This window comes from Pecten maximus, chromosome 15 (genome assembly GCF_902652985.1).
Source record: "Pecten maximus chromosome 15, xPecMax1.1, whole genome shotgun sequence".
Lineage (NCBI taxonomy): Eukaryota > Metazoa > Mollusca > Bivalvia > Pectinida > Pectinidae > Pecten > Pecten maximus.
In genome coordinates this window covers 2644275-2663253 of record NC_047029.1, presented here as the reverse complement: position 1 = coordinate 2663253, position 18979 = coordinate 2644275, and the positions used below count along the sequence as shown (strand labels likewise).

At 38.8% G+C, this 18979-nt stretch overlaps 1 protein-coding gene across 2 annotated transcripts in view; it reads right to left on the bottom strand.

The window, feature by feature from the left end:
• Positions 1 to 380: 380 nt before the first annotated feature.
• The window catches only part of LOC117343672 (ras-related protein Ral-A-like), a 49906-nt gene continuing 31307 nt past the window's right edge, over positions 381 to 18979 (bottom strand). Inside the window, exons 5-6 of one of the 2 annotated variants that reach the window (XR_004536060.1) lie at positions 2139 to 2427; positions 381 to 2103 (exon numbers count right to left, since the gene is read on the bottom strand). Coding sequence is in view for 1 of the 2 variants with exons in the window: in XM_033906131.1 (XP_033762022.1) it covers positions 2311 to 2427 (117 nt within the window). In the remaining variant the exon portion in view is untranslated. Of the gene's footprint in view, positions 2428 to 18979 lie in introns of both variants that reach the window. The other variant, XM_033906131.1, reaches the window with a different exon arrangement.

Here is an 18979-nt window from a genome sequence, read left to right as displayed (position 1 = left end):
AGGCTGGTATACCGGTAGTATCCCAGGGTTCATGATGTCATCACACACTATGACATCATAATTACATCATGACATCATAATCTCACTGATTACATTACAAGGCTGGTATACCGGTAGTATCCCAAGGTTCATGATGTCATCACACACTATGACGTCATGGTTTCATAAAATATTACTGTTCCTTATGACATAATGCTATAGGATACCATAGGGTCCCTGAATAACGTACATCACACAGTATGACATATCACAGTACATGATAATATCATACTGTACTCGTGACATCACAAAGTACATTTTCTTAAGGATGCATCATTTATATGTATTAGTTTTAACTTAATTAGAGTAAATGAAACTTTGTAAAATATTATGTTTCTCTCTTTTTTGTATGAAATTCTTGAGAAAGAGATGCATGCAAGAGTAAGGCAGCATACAGCCTTAAGTCAACACCACACACACATATTCCTTGACACATTTAAATCTGAGCTTGAAAAACGTTGAAGTAAAAGTAAAATGTTTCCTTCCAAGTCTTGGAGATAAAACACAGGATGACATTCACAAAGACATTTCAAACTCAAGCTTACAATTGTGATTGAATTGACAGATTATGTTACTTACTTGACAGACAGGGTATACATATACATATGATTCAGCCTTCCAGTGGATACATGTACTCAAGTTGTTATGACGGACATGTAGGTAGTGTATATGACTTAGGTTTGAAATCTCTTTACAATACCATTTACATACTTAGTGAAATGTTTAACCAATACCATGTCACTGAAGAGATCATCGTTGAATGTGACATACAAAAAATGTATAGCTTTATGCTTAAAACTTTCAAACATGACATGGACAATTGTAATTTTGCATGATCCAAACCACACTCCCCTCCACCTCCAGTTTGACCTTAAACCTTTCGAGATCATTGACTTGGAGACAATATATTAAAAGCTGCTCTGATTCAATTCAGATGTAAAGTTTGACATGGTTCAGCAGCCAAAAGCAATTATGACTGAAAAAGATTCCTATGTTTGAAAAATAACTACAAATGGCATGACTTGGACGATTAATGTATGAAAAGTCAAGGTTGACATATCGGTAATGGGTGTATGGATACATCACAATATTTTACACTAGGAAAGAGTTCACCATATATACAATTTAACTTAAATCTTAAGAGAATCGCCAGGTATTTACATGTGTGACATTACAGAAAATATAAACTTCCATAGTATTAAGAAAGCAAATTGATACTTTAGCATTATCAGCTAAATCAGAAGCTTTGCAAAGATCACCAACAGTGCCTTTATCACAAGTATTATAAATGAACTCTCTAAAAAAATGGATATCATTACCACTTACCAGATTGTTTTATTTGTTGATATCAACAGAATTCTGAATAAAGTGATGGCTGATGTTTAGAATTTTATCTGACAATATATCATGGCTGGGTCACTGTTTAAAAATAAATAAGATTTTTTGTTTAGTTTTCTTGTGCGTAAGGAATAGATGGCGTCACTCCTAAGTTTGAGGAGGGGAGATTGGATTTGAACATGTATACTATAGATAAATAAAAAAAAAAAAGACAATGAACTGCCGATTTCTGTGTATTGGTGCAGATAATCCCACTCACTGCACCAAGTTGTAGTCTCTATGTCGGAACAGCGAGATCTAGTCTGTGTATGTTGGTGCACCAAGTTTATTTTCTCCATTTCAACAAGAGTTGTCTCCCTTTGTACTGACTGAGAATTTCCTGGCTTGATTATGGAAGTGAAATAAATTATCAGTTTTCAAGAATTGCGTATGAGTAGAAAATATATTGTGAGTTTGTTGGATGTCAGATCCGATTCTTCCTGGAGCAGTTCCACATCACAAAAAGAAGTATCATCACAAAACACCTGGTTTTAAACTGAGCACAAAAATAGTAAACACTGTGTAAACTTGTGTTGACACATTAGGGTTACAATCACTGGGTTATAATTGAGTAAAACCTCAAAGAGTTATCTCCCTTCCTTCAGATAAAAAAGATGGGTCCTTGACACTAGAACAGGATGGTCTCCCTTCCCTCAGAAAAAGTATCCTACAGACTTCTGGTGTATGACTACAACCAATCCCCACAGGAAGATTCTAAAACATGGGGACGACAGAAAACAGTCAAAGGAACAAAGAACATCTTCATATGTAGACTGATTGTTTCCCCACTTCAGATATTGGATGAGAGTAATCTCCCTTTCTTTGCGGTGACTCGGTCACCGTGTGTCAAGTTTCTCTATTAAAACCAGCTGGTCTTCCTAGCACACTTTTCTTTTATAAAATGGTACACTTCCTTTTCTTGCTTTCCTTTTTGCGAATTTTCTTTCCGTTGCTCTGTCGGATTGCCTCCATCTTCCGTGATCTGATTTCCCTCATTAAATCATAAAATACCTGAAAAGTAAAGAGGAGAGAAAACTTAATGAACATGTACAGTATTGATAACAGTCCACACGATTTATTAACCACCAATTCTATCCTCCTACACATCATTTATACCAAATACGTTATTGTGTAACTCTATAACATATCCCTATCAGCAAAACTTTGTTATTCCTGATCACCAAATAAAGTATTAGCAATGTCTGTGAAGTTAATGGTCCAACATAATAAAGCAGTTTTCTATAACATGTTAAATTAACACACTTCAAACAAGCGGAATGAAATGAAAACATGTGAATCTTCACTATAGAGGTTACATTCCTTATGGTCTTTGGTCTGTAATTAATATTCATAATAATAAATAATGATTTCCAGGGATTACAATAAGTGGCATAAATAAATAATAAAATATCCAGGTACACAATTTTATCTCCACTGTAAAATGAAAATTTGTTTATACAAACATTATTCAACAATTTTAATCATGTCTTTTAGACTCTGATTATTATTATTTTTTTTAGAGAGTTTCCAGGAACATCCCTAACTGTTCACGGGAACAGAAGAGATACACAGGTACATGTACATGTATGTATCCAGGTTCTCCCAATCAATGTGCCTGTCTTAACCTCCATTACAAAAGATCACTTTTGGATTGCATACTTCAGGAATTTTCCATTAACATTTGTTCATATTTCATCAGTAGCCTTGGCAACCCCAACCTGGATTTCATTGTATCATCTAAAACGCCTTGGCAACCCCAACCTGGATTTCATTGTATCGTCTAAAACAAGTTTTCAGGGTTGAGGATATACATTATATAATATACATTCTTGAAATGTCTTCACAAAATTCACAAGAATAATTTGTTAATTACTGATAGAAACAATATCACACACCACCTGCCTATTAGCCAAGTGAATGATCATAATAGCCATTTTCTGTTGCATTTTATCTCACCTTATGTTTGACCAATATTAACAATTGGTGAATCAGAAAGGAAAGTTTCAGAAGAAAATAACAAACTTGGGAATGAGGCCTTGATATGAAATAATTTTAACCTGGAATGGACCCATTATTGAGTCCAATTTCAGCCACAAAAAGTCCTCGGATAGAGGCCTAGAAATATTAAACACTCACACCAGGAAATTTTTCATTGAAATCTGACAAAAAAATAGAACAGTGATATTGGTGACATGTAGTGTGACAATGAAATGAAGTTGTCTTTTTGACCTTCAAATAAAGGAAAACAAAAGAATATTTTGGAGACATGACAACAAACAGTAATACATTAGTAATACATTAGTAATACACTAGGATCGACTGGCGTGATGAGGCAAGTCAAGTAGTATAATAAAAGATTTTATTAGATCCTACTTATGTTTCTCAACATGTTGGTAGAGACCAGATAAAACATCTGAAATAGATGAGATTAGTCCCAGACAGGCATACATTTGTTTATATGAGAAATTGACCGATCTCCTGACCTGACCACTAAAAAGGATTACTCAGAGGCTTCTGGAGTAAGGGAGGGGAGCCATATTGTATACCAGTATCATTAGTCGTGGTTCCACTGGGAAAACCCAAACTAGCCCGTATACATCCTGTGATAAGTCTGTAGAAATCATACACTGGCATAATTCCAACAATCTGGTAAACACAAATCTATGTGAAATTATACAAATTAAAACAAATTTTTTTCCCTTAATCATTTGGGCATGAATTTGAGAAACATTTGGCTCCCTCCCCTGGTCTCAAAAGGAGGTTACGGCAAATGTGGTTAGATCTTTAAAACTTTGATCAGCAAAAATTTACTGAAATATAGCATCCAATAAAAAAATATTATCCAAAATTATATGATTACCCAAAATACACCATTTTGTGATGAAGCACATGAAGTAGCTGAATTTGATCTAGGTATGTTCTAAGCTTCCATAATGCAAATTATTTGAATAATAATTGATGTTCATCCCATAAAAATAATAGGCTCTTCATCCCATAAAAATAATAGGCTCTTCATCCCATAAAATTTTAATAGGCTCTTCATCCCATAAAATTTTAATAGGCTCATGATAAAAATGAATTGTATATGTTATCTTCATGTTTTTGTTTTCAGGGGGTTTAATATCCTGGAAACAGCCAATTGCAAGGTCATATGGAGACGTGCCGAGGAGACGCCTATAGAGGAAAATGAAACACAGCAGAGCAGTGAGGAAAGAAAGGACAGATTTAAGATCACAAGTGTTACAATGGGGACAAAGATATATTTTGGTCTATTTAATGTCCCCTAAATAGGAGACATGGAATAAAATCCCCGATTCTTCAGGGGCTCACTTTAAGTCATCTTATACAATCTATCATACAGTAAGATACAGAAGGATATTATTTCTCCACTCCCACAACAAGGGCTGTGTTATGTTATATTCCTCACAAAATTATTGTTCTAAATTGTCAGTGTAAACTACCAGACATTTATCAGATTTTCCAATAACGAAAACGAGCCTAGAAATGTGTTGTCAAGTAAATGATATTTAATGTTGTATTCTTTCTTGATTACAGGTATTTTAATGTGCCTGGCCTCAGTTTGATCTATTTTAGGTGTAACCTGGCTACAGAAGTGTTGGACCACATGGACTGTTTGAGGTGTAACCTCACTAAGAAAGTGTTGGACTACATGGACTGTTTTAGGTGTAACCTCACTAAGAAAGTGTTGGACCACATGGACTGTTTTAGGTGTAACCTCACTAAGAAAGTATTGGACCACATGGACTGTTTTAGGTGTAACCTCACTAAGAAAGTGTTGGACCACAGGGACTGTTTTAGGTGTAACCTCACTAAGAATGTTGGACCACATTGACTGTTTTAGGTGTAACTTCACTAAGAAAGTATTGGACCACATGGACTGTTTTAGGAGTAACTTCACTAAGAATGTTGGACCACATGGACTGTTTTAGGAGTATCCTCACTAAGAATGTTGGACCACATGGACTGTTTTAGGAGTAACTTCACTAAGAAAGTATTGGACCACATGGACTGTTTTAGGTGTAACCTCACTAAGAATGTTGGACCACATGGACTGTTTTAGGAGTAACTTCACTAAGAATGTTGGACCACATGGACTGTTTTAGGTGTAACCTCACTAAGAAAGTATTGGACCACATGGACTGTTTTAGGTGTAACCTCACTAAGAAAGTGTTGGACCACATGGACTGTTTTAGGTGTAACCTCACTAAGAAAGTGTTGGACCACATGGACTGTTTTAGGAGTAACCTCACTAAGAATGTTGGACCACATTGACTGTTTTAGGTGTAACCTGGTTAAGAAAGTGTTGGACCACATGGACTGTTTGAGGTGTAACCTCACTAAGAAAGTGTTGGACCACATGGACTGTTTTAGGTGTAACCTCACTAAGAAATTGTTGGACCACATGGACTGTTTTAGGTGTAACCTCACTAAGAAATTGTTGGACCACATGGACTGTTTTAGGAGTAACTTCACTAAGAATGTTGGACCACATGGACTGTTTTAGGAGTAACTTCACTAAGAATGTTGGACCACATGGACTGTTTTAGGTGTAACCTCACTAAGAAAGTGTTGGACCACATGGACTGTTTTAGGTGTAACCTCACTAAGAAAGTATTGGACCACATGGACTGTTTTAGGAGTAACTTCACTAAGAATGTTGGACCACATGGACTGTTTTAGGAGTAACGTCACTAAGAATGTTGGACCACATGGACTGTTTTAGGAGTAACTTCACTAAGAAAGTGTTGGACCACATGGACTGTTTTAGGTGTAACCTCACTAAGAAAGTGTTGGACCACATGGACTGTTTTAGGAGTAACTTCACTAAGAAAGTGTTGGACCACATGGACTGTTTTAGGAGTAACTTCACTAAGAAAGTGTTGGACCACATGGACTGTTTTAGGTGTAACCTCACTAAGAAAGTGTTGGACCACATGGACTGTTTTAGGAGTAACTTCACTAAGAAAGTATTGGACCACATGGACTGTTTTAGGTGTAACCTCACTAAGAAAGTGTTGGACCACATGGACTGTTTGAGGTGTAACCTCACTAAGAAAGTGTTGGACCACATGGACTGTTTTAGGTGTAACCTCACTAAGAAATTGTTGGACCACATGGACTGTTTTAGGTGTAACCTCACTAAGAAATTGTTGGACCACATGGACTGTTTTAGGAGTAACTTCACTAAGAATGTTGGACCACATGGACTGTTTTAGGAGTAACTTCACTAAGAATGTTGGACCACATGGACTGTTTTAGGAGTAACTTCACTAAGAAAGTGTTGGACCACATGGACTGTTTTAGGAGTAACTTCACTAAGAATGTTGGACCACATGGACTGTTTTAGGAGTAACTTCACTAAGAATGTTGGACCACATGGACTGTTTTAGGAGTAACTTCACTAAGAAAGTGTTGGACCACATGGACTGTTTTAGGAGTAACTTCACTAAGAATGTTGGACCACATGGACTGTTTTAGGAGTAACTTCACTAAGAATGTTGGACCACATGGACTGTTTTAGGTGTAACCTCACTAAGAAAGTGTTGGACCACATGGACTGTTTTAGGTGTAACCTCACTAAGAAAGTATTGGACCACATGGACTGTTTTAGGAGTAACTTCACTAAGAATGTTGGACCACATGGACTGTTTTAGGAGTAACGTCACTAAGAATGTTGGACCACATGGACTGTTTTAGGAGTAACTTCACTAAGAAAGTGTTGGACCACATGGACTGTTTTAGGTGTAACCTCACTAAGAATGTTGGACCACATGGACTGTTTTAGGTGTAACCTCACTAAGAAAGTGTTGGACCACATGGACTGTTTTAGGTGTAACCTCACTAAGAAAGTGTTGGACTACATGGACTGTTTTAGGTGTAACCTCACTAAGAAATTGTTGGACCACATGGACTGTTTTAGGTGTAACCTCACTAAGAAATTGTTGGACCACATGGACTGTTTTAGGTGTAACCTCACTAAGAAAGTGTTGGACCACATGGACTGTTTTAGGAGTATCCTCACTAAGAATGTTGGACCACATGGACTGTTTTAGGAGTAACTTCACTAAGAATGTTGGACCACAGGGATTATTTCAGGAGTAACTTTCCATTATATGTATGTCTATACAAACCTCCCACATGCTTTGATAACACAAAACTATAATGTACAATTTTACTTTTACAATGATCTTATCTTGCAGTGAGTGCATGGCGTGGAATGGTTTTTGGAGATGGCCTGATAGCTCTGAAACAGGATTCACATGCATGGGTATGGGAGCATGCATGCAAGCCTAGTGCTGATATTATTACACTATCAAATGATAATGCATGTCTTACGTCATAGGATCTGCCACAATAACCTGATAACTGCTTAGTTTTGGATGATCTTTGAACATTTACGTACATGTTTCTTAATATTCATAGACATATCTGATTGTTACACAATTTTGATAAGTAATCCATTCTCAAAGGCTGAAAGCTCTTAATACTCAATTTCACTATACAACAACAGCTTCAGATTAAATTTGGCGCTGAGTAATTGACTACAAAAATAAAGGAAAAGCAGTCAAAATGATGAAACAAATTATGACAATGAGATTGTAATTTTGAGGTATTATGAGCTGTTACAAGCTGGGGAGAGTGACTAATACTGGAGGAGGGACAGTGATCTGGGGGTATGTATACTGACAGTAGCCTAGGAGGACAGACATTGGGCTGGGGGTACTGATCGTAGCCTGGGAGGACCGACAGTGGTCTGGGAGGGCGGACAGTGGTCTGGGAGGGCGGACAGTGGTCTGGGAGGGCGGACAGTGGTCTGGGAGGGCGGACAGTGGTCTGGGAGGGCGGACAGTGGTCTGGGAGGACCAACAGTGGTCTGGGAGGGCAGGCAGTGGTCTGGGAGGACCGACAGTGGTCTGGGAGGGAGGACAGTGGTCTGGGAGGACCGACAGTGGTCTGGGAGTACGTATACTGACAGTAGCCTACGAGGACAAACATTGGTCTGGGGGTACTGATCGTAGCCTGGGAGGACCGACAGTGGTCTGGAAGGGAAGACAGTGGTCTGGTAGGGTGGACAGTTGTCTGGGAGGACCGTCAGTAGCCTGGGAGGGCGGACAGTGGTCTGGGAGGACCGTTAGTAGTCTGGGAGGACCGACAGTAGCCAGGGAGGACCATCTGTGGTCTGAGAGGACGGACAGTAGCCTGGGAGGGCGGACAGTGGTCTTGGAGGACCGACAGTGGTCTGGGAGGACCGACAGTGGTCTGGGAGGACCGACAGTGGTCTGGAAGGGCAGACAGTGGTCTGGTAGAGTGGACAGTGGTCTGAGAGGACGGACAGTAGCCTGGGAGGGCGGACAGTGGCCTGGGAGGGCGGACAGTGGTCTGGGAGGATTGACAGTGGTCTGGGAGGGCGGGCAGTGGTCTGGGAGGACGGTAAGTAGTCTGGGAGGACCGTCAGTGGTCTGGGAGGACTGACAGTTGTTTGGGAGGGCGGGCAGTGGTCTGGGAGGACTGACAGTTGTTTGGGAGGACCGTCATTAGTCTGGGAGGACCATCAGTAGCCTGGGAGGACCGTCAGTAGTTTGGGAGGACCGTCAGTAGTTTGGGAGGACCGTCATTAGTCTGGGAGGACCATCAGTAGCCTGGGAGGACCGTCAGTAGCCTGGGAGGACCGACAGTGGTCTGGGAGGACCCACAGTGGTCTGGGAGGACCGACAGTGGTCTGGGAGGACCCAGAGTGGACTGGGAGGACCGACAGTGGTCTGGGAGGACCGTCAGTAGTCTGGGAGGACCTTCAGTAGCCTGGGAGGACCATCAGTAGCCTGGGAGGACCATCAGTGGTCTGGGAGGACCGTCAGTAGTTTGGGAGGACCGTCAGTAGCCTGGGAGGACCATCAGTAGCCTGGGAGGACCATCAGTGGTCTGGGAGGACTGACAGTTGTTTAGGAGGACCGTCAGTAGTTTGGGAGGACCGTCATTAGTCTGGGAGGACCGTCAGAAGCCTGGGAGGACCGACAGTGGTCTGGGAGGACCGACAGTGGTCTGGGAGGACCGACAGTGGTCTGGGAGGACCGTCAGTAGCCTAGGAGGACCGTCAGTAGCCTGGGAGGACCGTCAGTAGCCTGGGAGGACCGTCATTAGTCTGGGAGGACCGTCATTAGTCTGAGAGGACCGTCAGTAGCCTGGGAGGACCGTCAGTAGCCTGGGAGGACCGACAGTTGTCTGGGAGGACCGTCAGTAGCCTGGGAGGACCGTCAGTTGTCTGGGAGGACTGACAGTAGCCTGGGAGGACCGTCATTAGTCTGGGAGGACCGTCAGTAGCCTGGGAGGGCGGACAGTGGTCTGGGAGGACTGACAGTGGTCTGGGAGGGCGGGCAGTGGTCTGGGAGGACCGACAGTTGTCTGGGAGGACTGACAGTTGTTTGGGAGGACCGACATTAGTCTGGGAGGACCGTCAGTAGCCTGGGAGGACTGTCAGTAGTCTGGGAGGACCATCTGTTGTCTGGGAGGGCTGACAGTGGTCTGGGAAGGAAATCCTACAATAGCCAAATCAAAGCCTTATTAGTATCAACATTCACTATACCGGGGTTTTATGATAATTATATAGACTAGACTGCAGAGGATCAGGGAAAATCATGAAAAGTTTCAGTTAAAGTACAACTTCAAACATCCAATGTATTATCTTGAAGGCTAGGGAATGATTCCTCGATTAGATATGAAAAGGCAGGGAATATAATGGCAAAACACATAGGTTTTCTTTGTACTATTGTTTTCTAAGCTGTAAAATAAATTCAGTCTTGAAGATCGAGTAATACATTCTATTGGAGTTGTTTTAGTAAGTGGGCAGAACTGTGGCAGCAAACTGTCCAATATCAAATGAACACCTTGGCCTTTAGGTTTAAATTCCAGAGACTGATATCTGTGCATCTAACGTTAGTTATGAAGCATTAATTCAGATTGTGTGTAGGGATCAGCATGTCTTTCCACACCCATGCAACATCGATTGATCCATTCATGGCCTACAGGTTGGTGCACTGTGCAGCTTGACAAGCTGGAGACTCTGGCGAATAATGGGCTAGAGACACCGGAGATGTAGTCTCCAAGGTGTCGAGTGATCGTCAGGAATTGACCAGTGGCTGAGCAAGTTACGTAGCACTAAAGTAAAGCGTCACCTTCCTGTTTAACATTTGTCACCTTTTGGACTTAAATGACTGCAGAGGTTCTGGGAGAGTCAGGAGAGGTGTGGGTGGATGTTTATATGGCTCCGATGTGTATAGGCAGGGCTTGAGTGTAGGGATATCAAAACCATACTTACTGAGAAATTAAAATCCATGTGTGATATCCGAGTAATGTTTGGGAGATATGAAGAGTTCCACATGCCTAGCAATGTCTGTACCTCAATCATGTATTATATGTATGACATCTGATGAAAGTTTTAAAATATGTAGTTGTACAACAATGCTGCTTAGAAATATCACAATTAAATCAATCTATTGTCTTAAATCATCAAAAATCAGAATAAATATGAGTTGTGTATGCATAGAGTTAGAGAAGTACACAGCAGCCTTTGTCAGACTTGGGGTATGGAGTTGTCTCCAGTTGAACGACGCTGTCCCGTTTGGCATCAACCTTCTTGAAGGTCGCACGCCCACCTCGACTAGAGATCCCAAGCTTACACTTTTTACAGTTGCGCAATAAATCATAGAAACTCTGAAAAAAGGAAAGTCAGAACAGAAAATGGAAAAGGAAAAAATAAATGAAAATATTAAAGATACTGAATATTAGGTAGGAAATAAATATCAAACAATGGTTAAATGAATAAGTGCATGAACCAAGGATAGAAAATAAATTAAAGTCAATATTATATACCAACATTCCAGTTGCAGATTTAATAGAAGAAAATCAAGTTTGCATACTGTAACCTCAGCATACAAAGTAAAATTGATTTTACGAAGGAACATGATCACAAGTTTCAGACTCCACAAACATTCTACATGCAACATTGTTCTTCATGACAGCTATGTAACAGAGCAAAATCATGTCATTTAATTGGTCAGACCTGTTGCCATTGACTACAGTTAAATTGATTTTGGATTTATGCAAAAGAAATGTTATAATTAAAATCCAGCTCTTCCGAAGTTTTATGTGACAACTGATCATTACAGGAAATACAAACAGCACAATACATTAAGAATTACCTATAAAGACTATCATGCAGGATACAGCAGGTTTAGATCTTTTTATGTAGAACTTTTGTTAAACACATGTGCCATTGAAAACAGAGTGCACCAAAATACATGCAGCTATACTTGAAAGTCAGTGTTTCTGGTTCAAAAGGCATGGTATTGGAAGCTGATCAAATCCATAACTCAGGATTCTGTGTGATCTCCCAAGCCTGACTGACAGTGATATCCTTCAGCTGGTCATTCCAATTTAATGTGAGACCAACTATTCTGGTAGTATTGCACTGTACCTAGAGCTTACTGGGTGTGTCTCAATCTGATGTACGATCATAATGGCTAAGGTACAATTTCAGGTAGAGTTTTCTTATTTAAGAGAATTTGAAAGGAAAATGGTATTTTCTCTGCGTGGAAATACCAGTGAAATAAAAGCATGCCAAATTTGATTCTGGGTATAGAAGATATGTTCCTGGGCGTAGTTCTATATCTGTCCATAGTACACAGGATCTGATATGAATCCATCTAAAGCATAACTACATGAAAGAATCAAATCAGATGGTTTTAGGAATTAGAAGTTTGATTAAAATCTGACATTTTTATAATCAATACTGTAATTATTATTATTTGTATGAAGATGCATAATGCAAGCATGTTACAAAGTAATGGTAACTGCTAGAATAGAATCGATAGTGTGCACCACAGTAGAATAGCATCCAACAACTTGCTGAGTAATTGTTTTATTTCGTATAAATTTTGCTGCTCATAGATCAATTGAATAATGACATCCCTATAGTTCATCAACCTTTACCATCCTTCATCTATCACATTTGTCAGTTACTTAAGACATCACAAAATGGGATCAGTGAGTTGCGTAATATATCCTTATCTTTCGCTCCTACACAAATCCTCCATAGTAGCATTGACAGTTACATTCTTACTCCAATAAATGGGTAGACATGAATTTTTAAATACATTTTTGAAGATTTAAAATGTTTTTCAAAATCAAGGTTGAATAGTATTGCTGCTCTTTTGTGGACACACCTGTCTATGGAGATACTTTGTGTGCTGGGTTTATCGCGCTATAAACTGCCTGGGCCATTTTTAAGACAGGGTCTCCTTGTAGTAGTTGGTGACTACCTCACTGAAAAAAATACTAAAGCCCGGTCACATGCCATCCAGAGCAAATAGGGTAAAGTGACTTGCCCAAGGACGCAACCATGACATCACAGGGCGGTCTGTTTCTCAGCTCCCCAATTAATACAAACCAACACAGGTAGGAAACGTCAAACCACACATCTCGGATCATTGCCTGAGATTGCGTGGCTGGCGCTCTATCCGACTGAGTTATTGTAAACCCTTTGGAGATTCTAACAGAAATAGTAAATAGGATAGAAAAACTAATATACCGATTCAACTAGAGTTTTACCACAGACCTATAGCTATGTCTGTTGTTTTCGATCATTTAGCATTACATTGTAAACCAAAATAAATTCATCTCAAACAGTAAATTTATGTATCTCTGCCCAATAAGTTACATCCATCTGCCCAACACTAATTTACATGTATCTCTGTCCAAAATGTTTCCTGGAAATAGGTAACTTAACAGGTATACATGCAAGACACACTTTATAGTAACGATGGCATTAGAAAATAAATATTTTTTGAATGCAATACAGAATCAAAATTTGAGCACTCCCAGTACTATGTGTTATATACAATGAAGTTTCCTGGGCATTATGATTTTCCAAAAAAACTATGATTCACTGAACACTTATATTACCGGTAAATGAAACAATTCAACAATTGTATATGTATATTGACACTTCATACATTTCCGATATAAATAGTAATTTCCTGTGAAATATATCATATATTTGGTTATAAAATTTGGATGTGTGGTTGCTGTTATTTAACAATTTGTGTTTTCTATCATTCCATCCCTTGTGGCAGCTACATGTATTAAAATCCCAGAAATATAATAGTGGAAAAAGTGTTTTCCTTTTTCTTTTTTCCTTTTAATTTTTTTTTTAATCAATAAATCAAGCAGATGGGTAATACATTATAATACCCAATGCTGGTACCTCAAAAGACGCAGACAATATAATAGTTAGGATGAGATTAAATTCTACTCCCGACATATTTCACACAGCTGTGATGGATGCACTTACACATACTTAACATATAATACTGTCTAACTATCCACAAAGGGGAAGATCTGTCCTCGTATAAACAAGTTCTAGTTAAGATGTAAGTCTCAAACTGTCTAAAACCGGTGAGTAGACTGTCCAATATTTTATGTTGTATAGACATTTTAAGACTAATACCAGTGCTGAAATAGTTTTTACTGATCTATCTCAGCAATCTGCCTTACATAACTACTTCCAATTCATTACGAGTGCATTACTTATTTGAAATAAACCTTTGGTAAATCATGACCAGTTTTCTAACTAATATGAAACTGACTATAGCTACTATTTCTGGTACAGAGCCAAATAAACAAATGTCTAAATAGAATTAAGTGTAATAGCAGGTCAAACTTTGATATGATGGAGTCATGCTATCATACAACACCATACAGACATCACTGTATGTCAGGACACATTAGGATCAGTGCTGGAGATAATACTAATGCACCAATTAGGACACTGCCAAACTTATACACCTACTGTAACTATATATAATCTAGACATGTCAACAAGTCCTTGCCAAGAGGCCCACAGGGACCGTTATACCTACTGAACTTAAAGTGCTACCTCATTGAAGTATAATGGCGAGGACATCCAGCAGGACACACCACCTGGTCACAATATATTGACTACAGGCAAAAGAATATAAGACTCTTTCATATGTGTATATGTAGGATAGGGACATTCCACCCGAGGGGTCACAAAATGTGGTGAAACCCGAGGCTTGCCGAGGGTTTTACCACATTTTGTGATCCCGAGGGTGGAATATCCCTATCCTACATACACACATAATGAAAGAGTCTTTTTCTCTCATATCATTACCGAATTTCTGGCGAAAGTGTCCCTCAGCCATCCATTTTCTTCAATTTTTTAATTTCTTTATTTGACGTTTTTACTAAATATACTTATGATATTCTGAAAGATCATACCCTATTTTTGGCAAACAATGTTTGCACACAAATTTCATTCATTTTGTGGTTAAGTGATGAACGAATGAACAATTCGCCGATAAAAATTACCGTAACTTGACCGACTTTTACGTGGCCGTGATCAAATTGTCAACATCCGAGAAAAAGAAGTTCTATCAACAATACTGAAAGCCAACGCTGAAATGAGTTTCCCAACTTCACATATAATTTGATTTGCACCTCGACATATTTAATCATTTCACAGAACACACTGTACTTTTAAATGTCAAGTCAAATTTTTTTTTATAAAATACTACGTCACTGCATGACGTCACGACTGTCATTGGAATTCCATTCATAGTTCAATGAGAGTGATGTCGATCTCGATCGCCATGACGCGGCGATGTTTCGTGGCTGGTAATTTTAATTTCACTGTGATTTTGGCAACTTTGTGTGTGAACCAGCGAACAGTGACTCTATACGAGTATTCGATCTTTTCTGTGACATAGGATTATATGTGTTTAACCGGTTGTCTTGATGGAATGACGAAGGTAGGTCAGTCGATAGGCTAACGATGATCATATTGAAAGGCTAGGATGGCAGTTAGTTTTCATGGTTACTCTACACAAATATAGACTCTGAGTTACAATTGAAATAAATATTTTTTATATGAACATCGAGGGGTGTCATTTTTACCGAATGTTCGTTCATTTAAGAGCCAATTCCCAACTTCCAAATACACAGGTTACTGAGTAGGCCTAACAGTTACTGACAGTACCGTAGAGTAAACAAATTCCAGGGCCCCCTGCTGACGCAAACGGAACCATTTCATAGGTTGTGACGTTTGACATTTTCTTTTTTATATTTTTTTTATGTATGGCTTTTATTTTACTTCCTGTCATTGCCAGGTGATTGTGTGTGTTTACATGTTTTTAATGACAAATGACAAATCTGTCGGGTAGGCAAGTCTGTATTGTACTGTAACTGTTACAACAGGCCTGTAGGCGTAGTCTAACTGTTTGTTACAGTAACGGAGTTATATGTTCGCTCAGATGAAATGTCTAATCGTTTAACCGTGTAGCCCTATTGATTTACTGCTGATATGATATATATTTATCTAAGAATGTATGTATTTTTATAGTTAAGTCCAACGTTTCAAAACCGACACCGACGATAAGGACTGTCGGATGTGAACACAAGTAGACGACGTTGTGAGAGTTGTCCCCCTTGAACGCAGATTAATCCGCGCGCGTGAAATGCTATGTAAGATAGATTTATCTTACATAGCTATCTTACATGGGCAAACTCTATCCAACATGGCGAGATATGAGAGAAAGAGCTGTCCAACTCTAAACATGTTGAGCACTATTTGAATAGACTCTGACATGTCAGAAGGACAAACGCTCAACTAAAGACAAACATGAGGCAACTAAAGACAAACATGAGGCAACTAAAGACAAACATGAGGCAACTAAAGACAAACATGAGGCAACTAAAGACAAACATGAGGCAACTAAAGACAAACATGAGGCAACTGAAGACAAACATGAGGCAACTGAAGACAAACATGAGACAACTAAAGACAAACATGAGACAACTAAAGACAAACATGAGACAACTGAAGACAAACATGAGACAACTAAAGACAAACATGAGACAACTGAAGACAAACATGAGACAACTGAAGACAAACATGAGACAACTAAAGACAAACATGAGACAACTGAAGACAAACATGAGGCAACTGAAGACAAACATGAGGCAACTGAAGACAAACATGAGACAACTAAAGACAAACATGAGACAACTGAAGACAAACATGAGACAACTGAAGACAAACATGAGACAACTGAAGACAAACATGAGACAACTGAAGACAAACATGAGGCAACTGAAGACAAACATGAGACAACTGAAGACAAACATGAGACAACTAAAGACAAACATGAGGCAACTAAAGACAAACATGAGACAACTGAAGACAAACATGAGACAACTGAAGACAAACATGAGACAACTAAAGACAAACATGAGACAACTAAGACAAACATGAGACAACTGAAGACAAACATGAGACAACTGAAGACAAACATGAGACAACTGAAGACAAACATGAGACAACTGAAGACAAACATGAGACAACTAAAGACAAACATGAGACAACTAAAGACAAACATGAGACAACTAAAGACAAACATGAGGCAACTGAAGACAAACATGAGACAACTGAAGACAAACATGAGACAACTAAAGACAAACATGAGACAACTAAAGACAAACATGAGACAACTGAAGACAAACATGAGACAACTGAAGACAAACATGAGACAACTGAAGACAAACATGAGGCAACTGAAGACAAACATGAGACAACTGAAGACAAACATGAGACAACTAAAGACAAACATGAGGCAACTAAAGACAAACATGAGACAACTGAAGACAAACATGAGACAACTGAAGACAAACATGAGACAACTAAAGACAAACATGAGGCAACTAAAGACAAACATGAGGCAACTAAAGACAAACATGAGGCAACTAAAGACAAACATGAGGCAACTGAAGACAAACATGAGGCAACTGAAGACAAACATGAGACAACTGAAGACAAACATGAGACAACTGAAGACAAACATGAGACAACTGAAGACAAACATGAGACAACTGAAGACAAACATGAGACAACTGAAGACAAACATGAGACAACTGAAGACAAACATGAGACAACTAAAGACAAACATGAGGCAACTAAAGACAAACATGAGACAACTAAAGACAAACATGAGACAACTGAAGACAAACATGAGGCAACTAAAGACAAACATGAGGCAACTAAAGACAAACATGAGGCAACTGAAGACAAACATGAGGCAACTGAAGACAAACATGAGACAACTAAAGACAAACATGAGACAACTAAAGACAAACATGAGGCAACTGAAGACAAACATGAGGCAACTGAAGACAAACATGAGACAACTAAAGACAAACATGAGACAACTAAAGACAAACATGAGGCAACTAAAGACAAACATGAGACAACTGAAGACAAACATGAGACAACTGAAGACAAACATGAGACAACTAAAGACAAACATGAGGCAACTGAAGACAAACATGAGACAACTAAAGACAAACATGAGACAACTGAAGACAAACATGAGACAACTAAAGACAAACATGAGGCAACTGAAGACAAACATGAGACAACTGAAGACAAACATGAGACAACTAAAGACAAACATGAGACAACTAAAGACAAACATGAGGCAACTGAAGACAAACATGAGACAACTAAAGACAAACATGAGACAACTAAAGACAAACATGAGACAACTAAAGACAAACATGAGACAGTGTCAAGAGAGACATTAGGAAGAAGATAGTAGATTAGAAAGAAGAGAAAAGGTAAAATCATGCAATGAGGACAGCAAGTATAATTCTTATGCCCTACCTACAGCCCAAGGGACCACAGAAACTGTTATACCTACTATTAGTTTCATATTTATGATTATAAAATAATTGTCAACCAAGGGCCTTACAAAAACTTGTTGAATGATGTTAAATGAAAATGGTTATTTTCATTTGAATGCCAATTTTAAGGGACTTAACAAGAAACATAGTTTTTAAACTGAAGAACATGTACCTCAGTAACTACATATGGTACAGCACTTATGTACAAACGCATGGTCAGATTTAATTATCTGTATGTAAGGAAAGATTCTCAAAAATCTGTATTATGCATTACGATACATTTATTATCTCCTTTTTCTGTTTCAAATTCATAGGCATTTACCTATAAGCTAAAATCTGTTTGAAGTTCAGCCTCCCGCTGAGTTTTATAAAATGTACTGGGTAAGAAGATAGCAGCAGCTTTTGGGTTAGATAGGGAGCTGTGCCTTCGACCTCAACACTAGTTATACCATAGGCACAAAATGTATGTTATCTCGGTCAGCAGGGAATCACAGCTATTTTCTCCAGCTTCCTCACAGAAATCCAGAATACTTATTAGATATAACAACTAATAACACAAGTGTAAAGTTTACAGTGGATGTAAACTGTAATCAGGACCAAATGATTTCTATAGCAAACTCCAACACTGTGATTAGTGGGGAAATTTATCATTCTAGAAAATCTTAGTTTATTACAAACGCCAAAGTAATCAGTACCAAACATATACATAAGAAATATCAAATACATCATTATCTGTAGATTGTACAGATCTTCCAGGAATACCAATTTAGAAATATATGTTCTAGACATATGT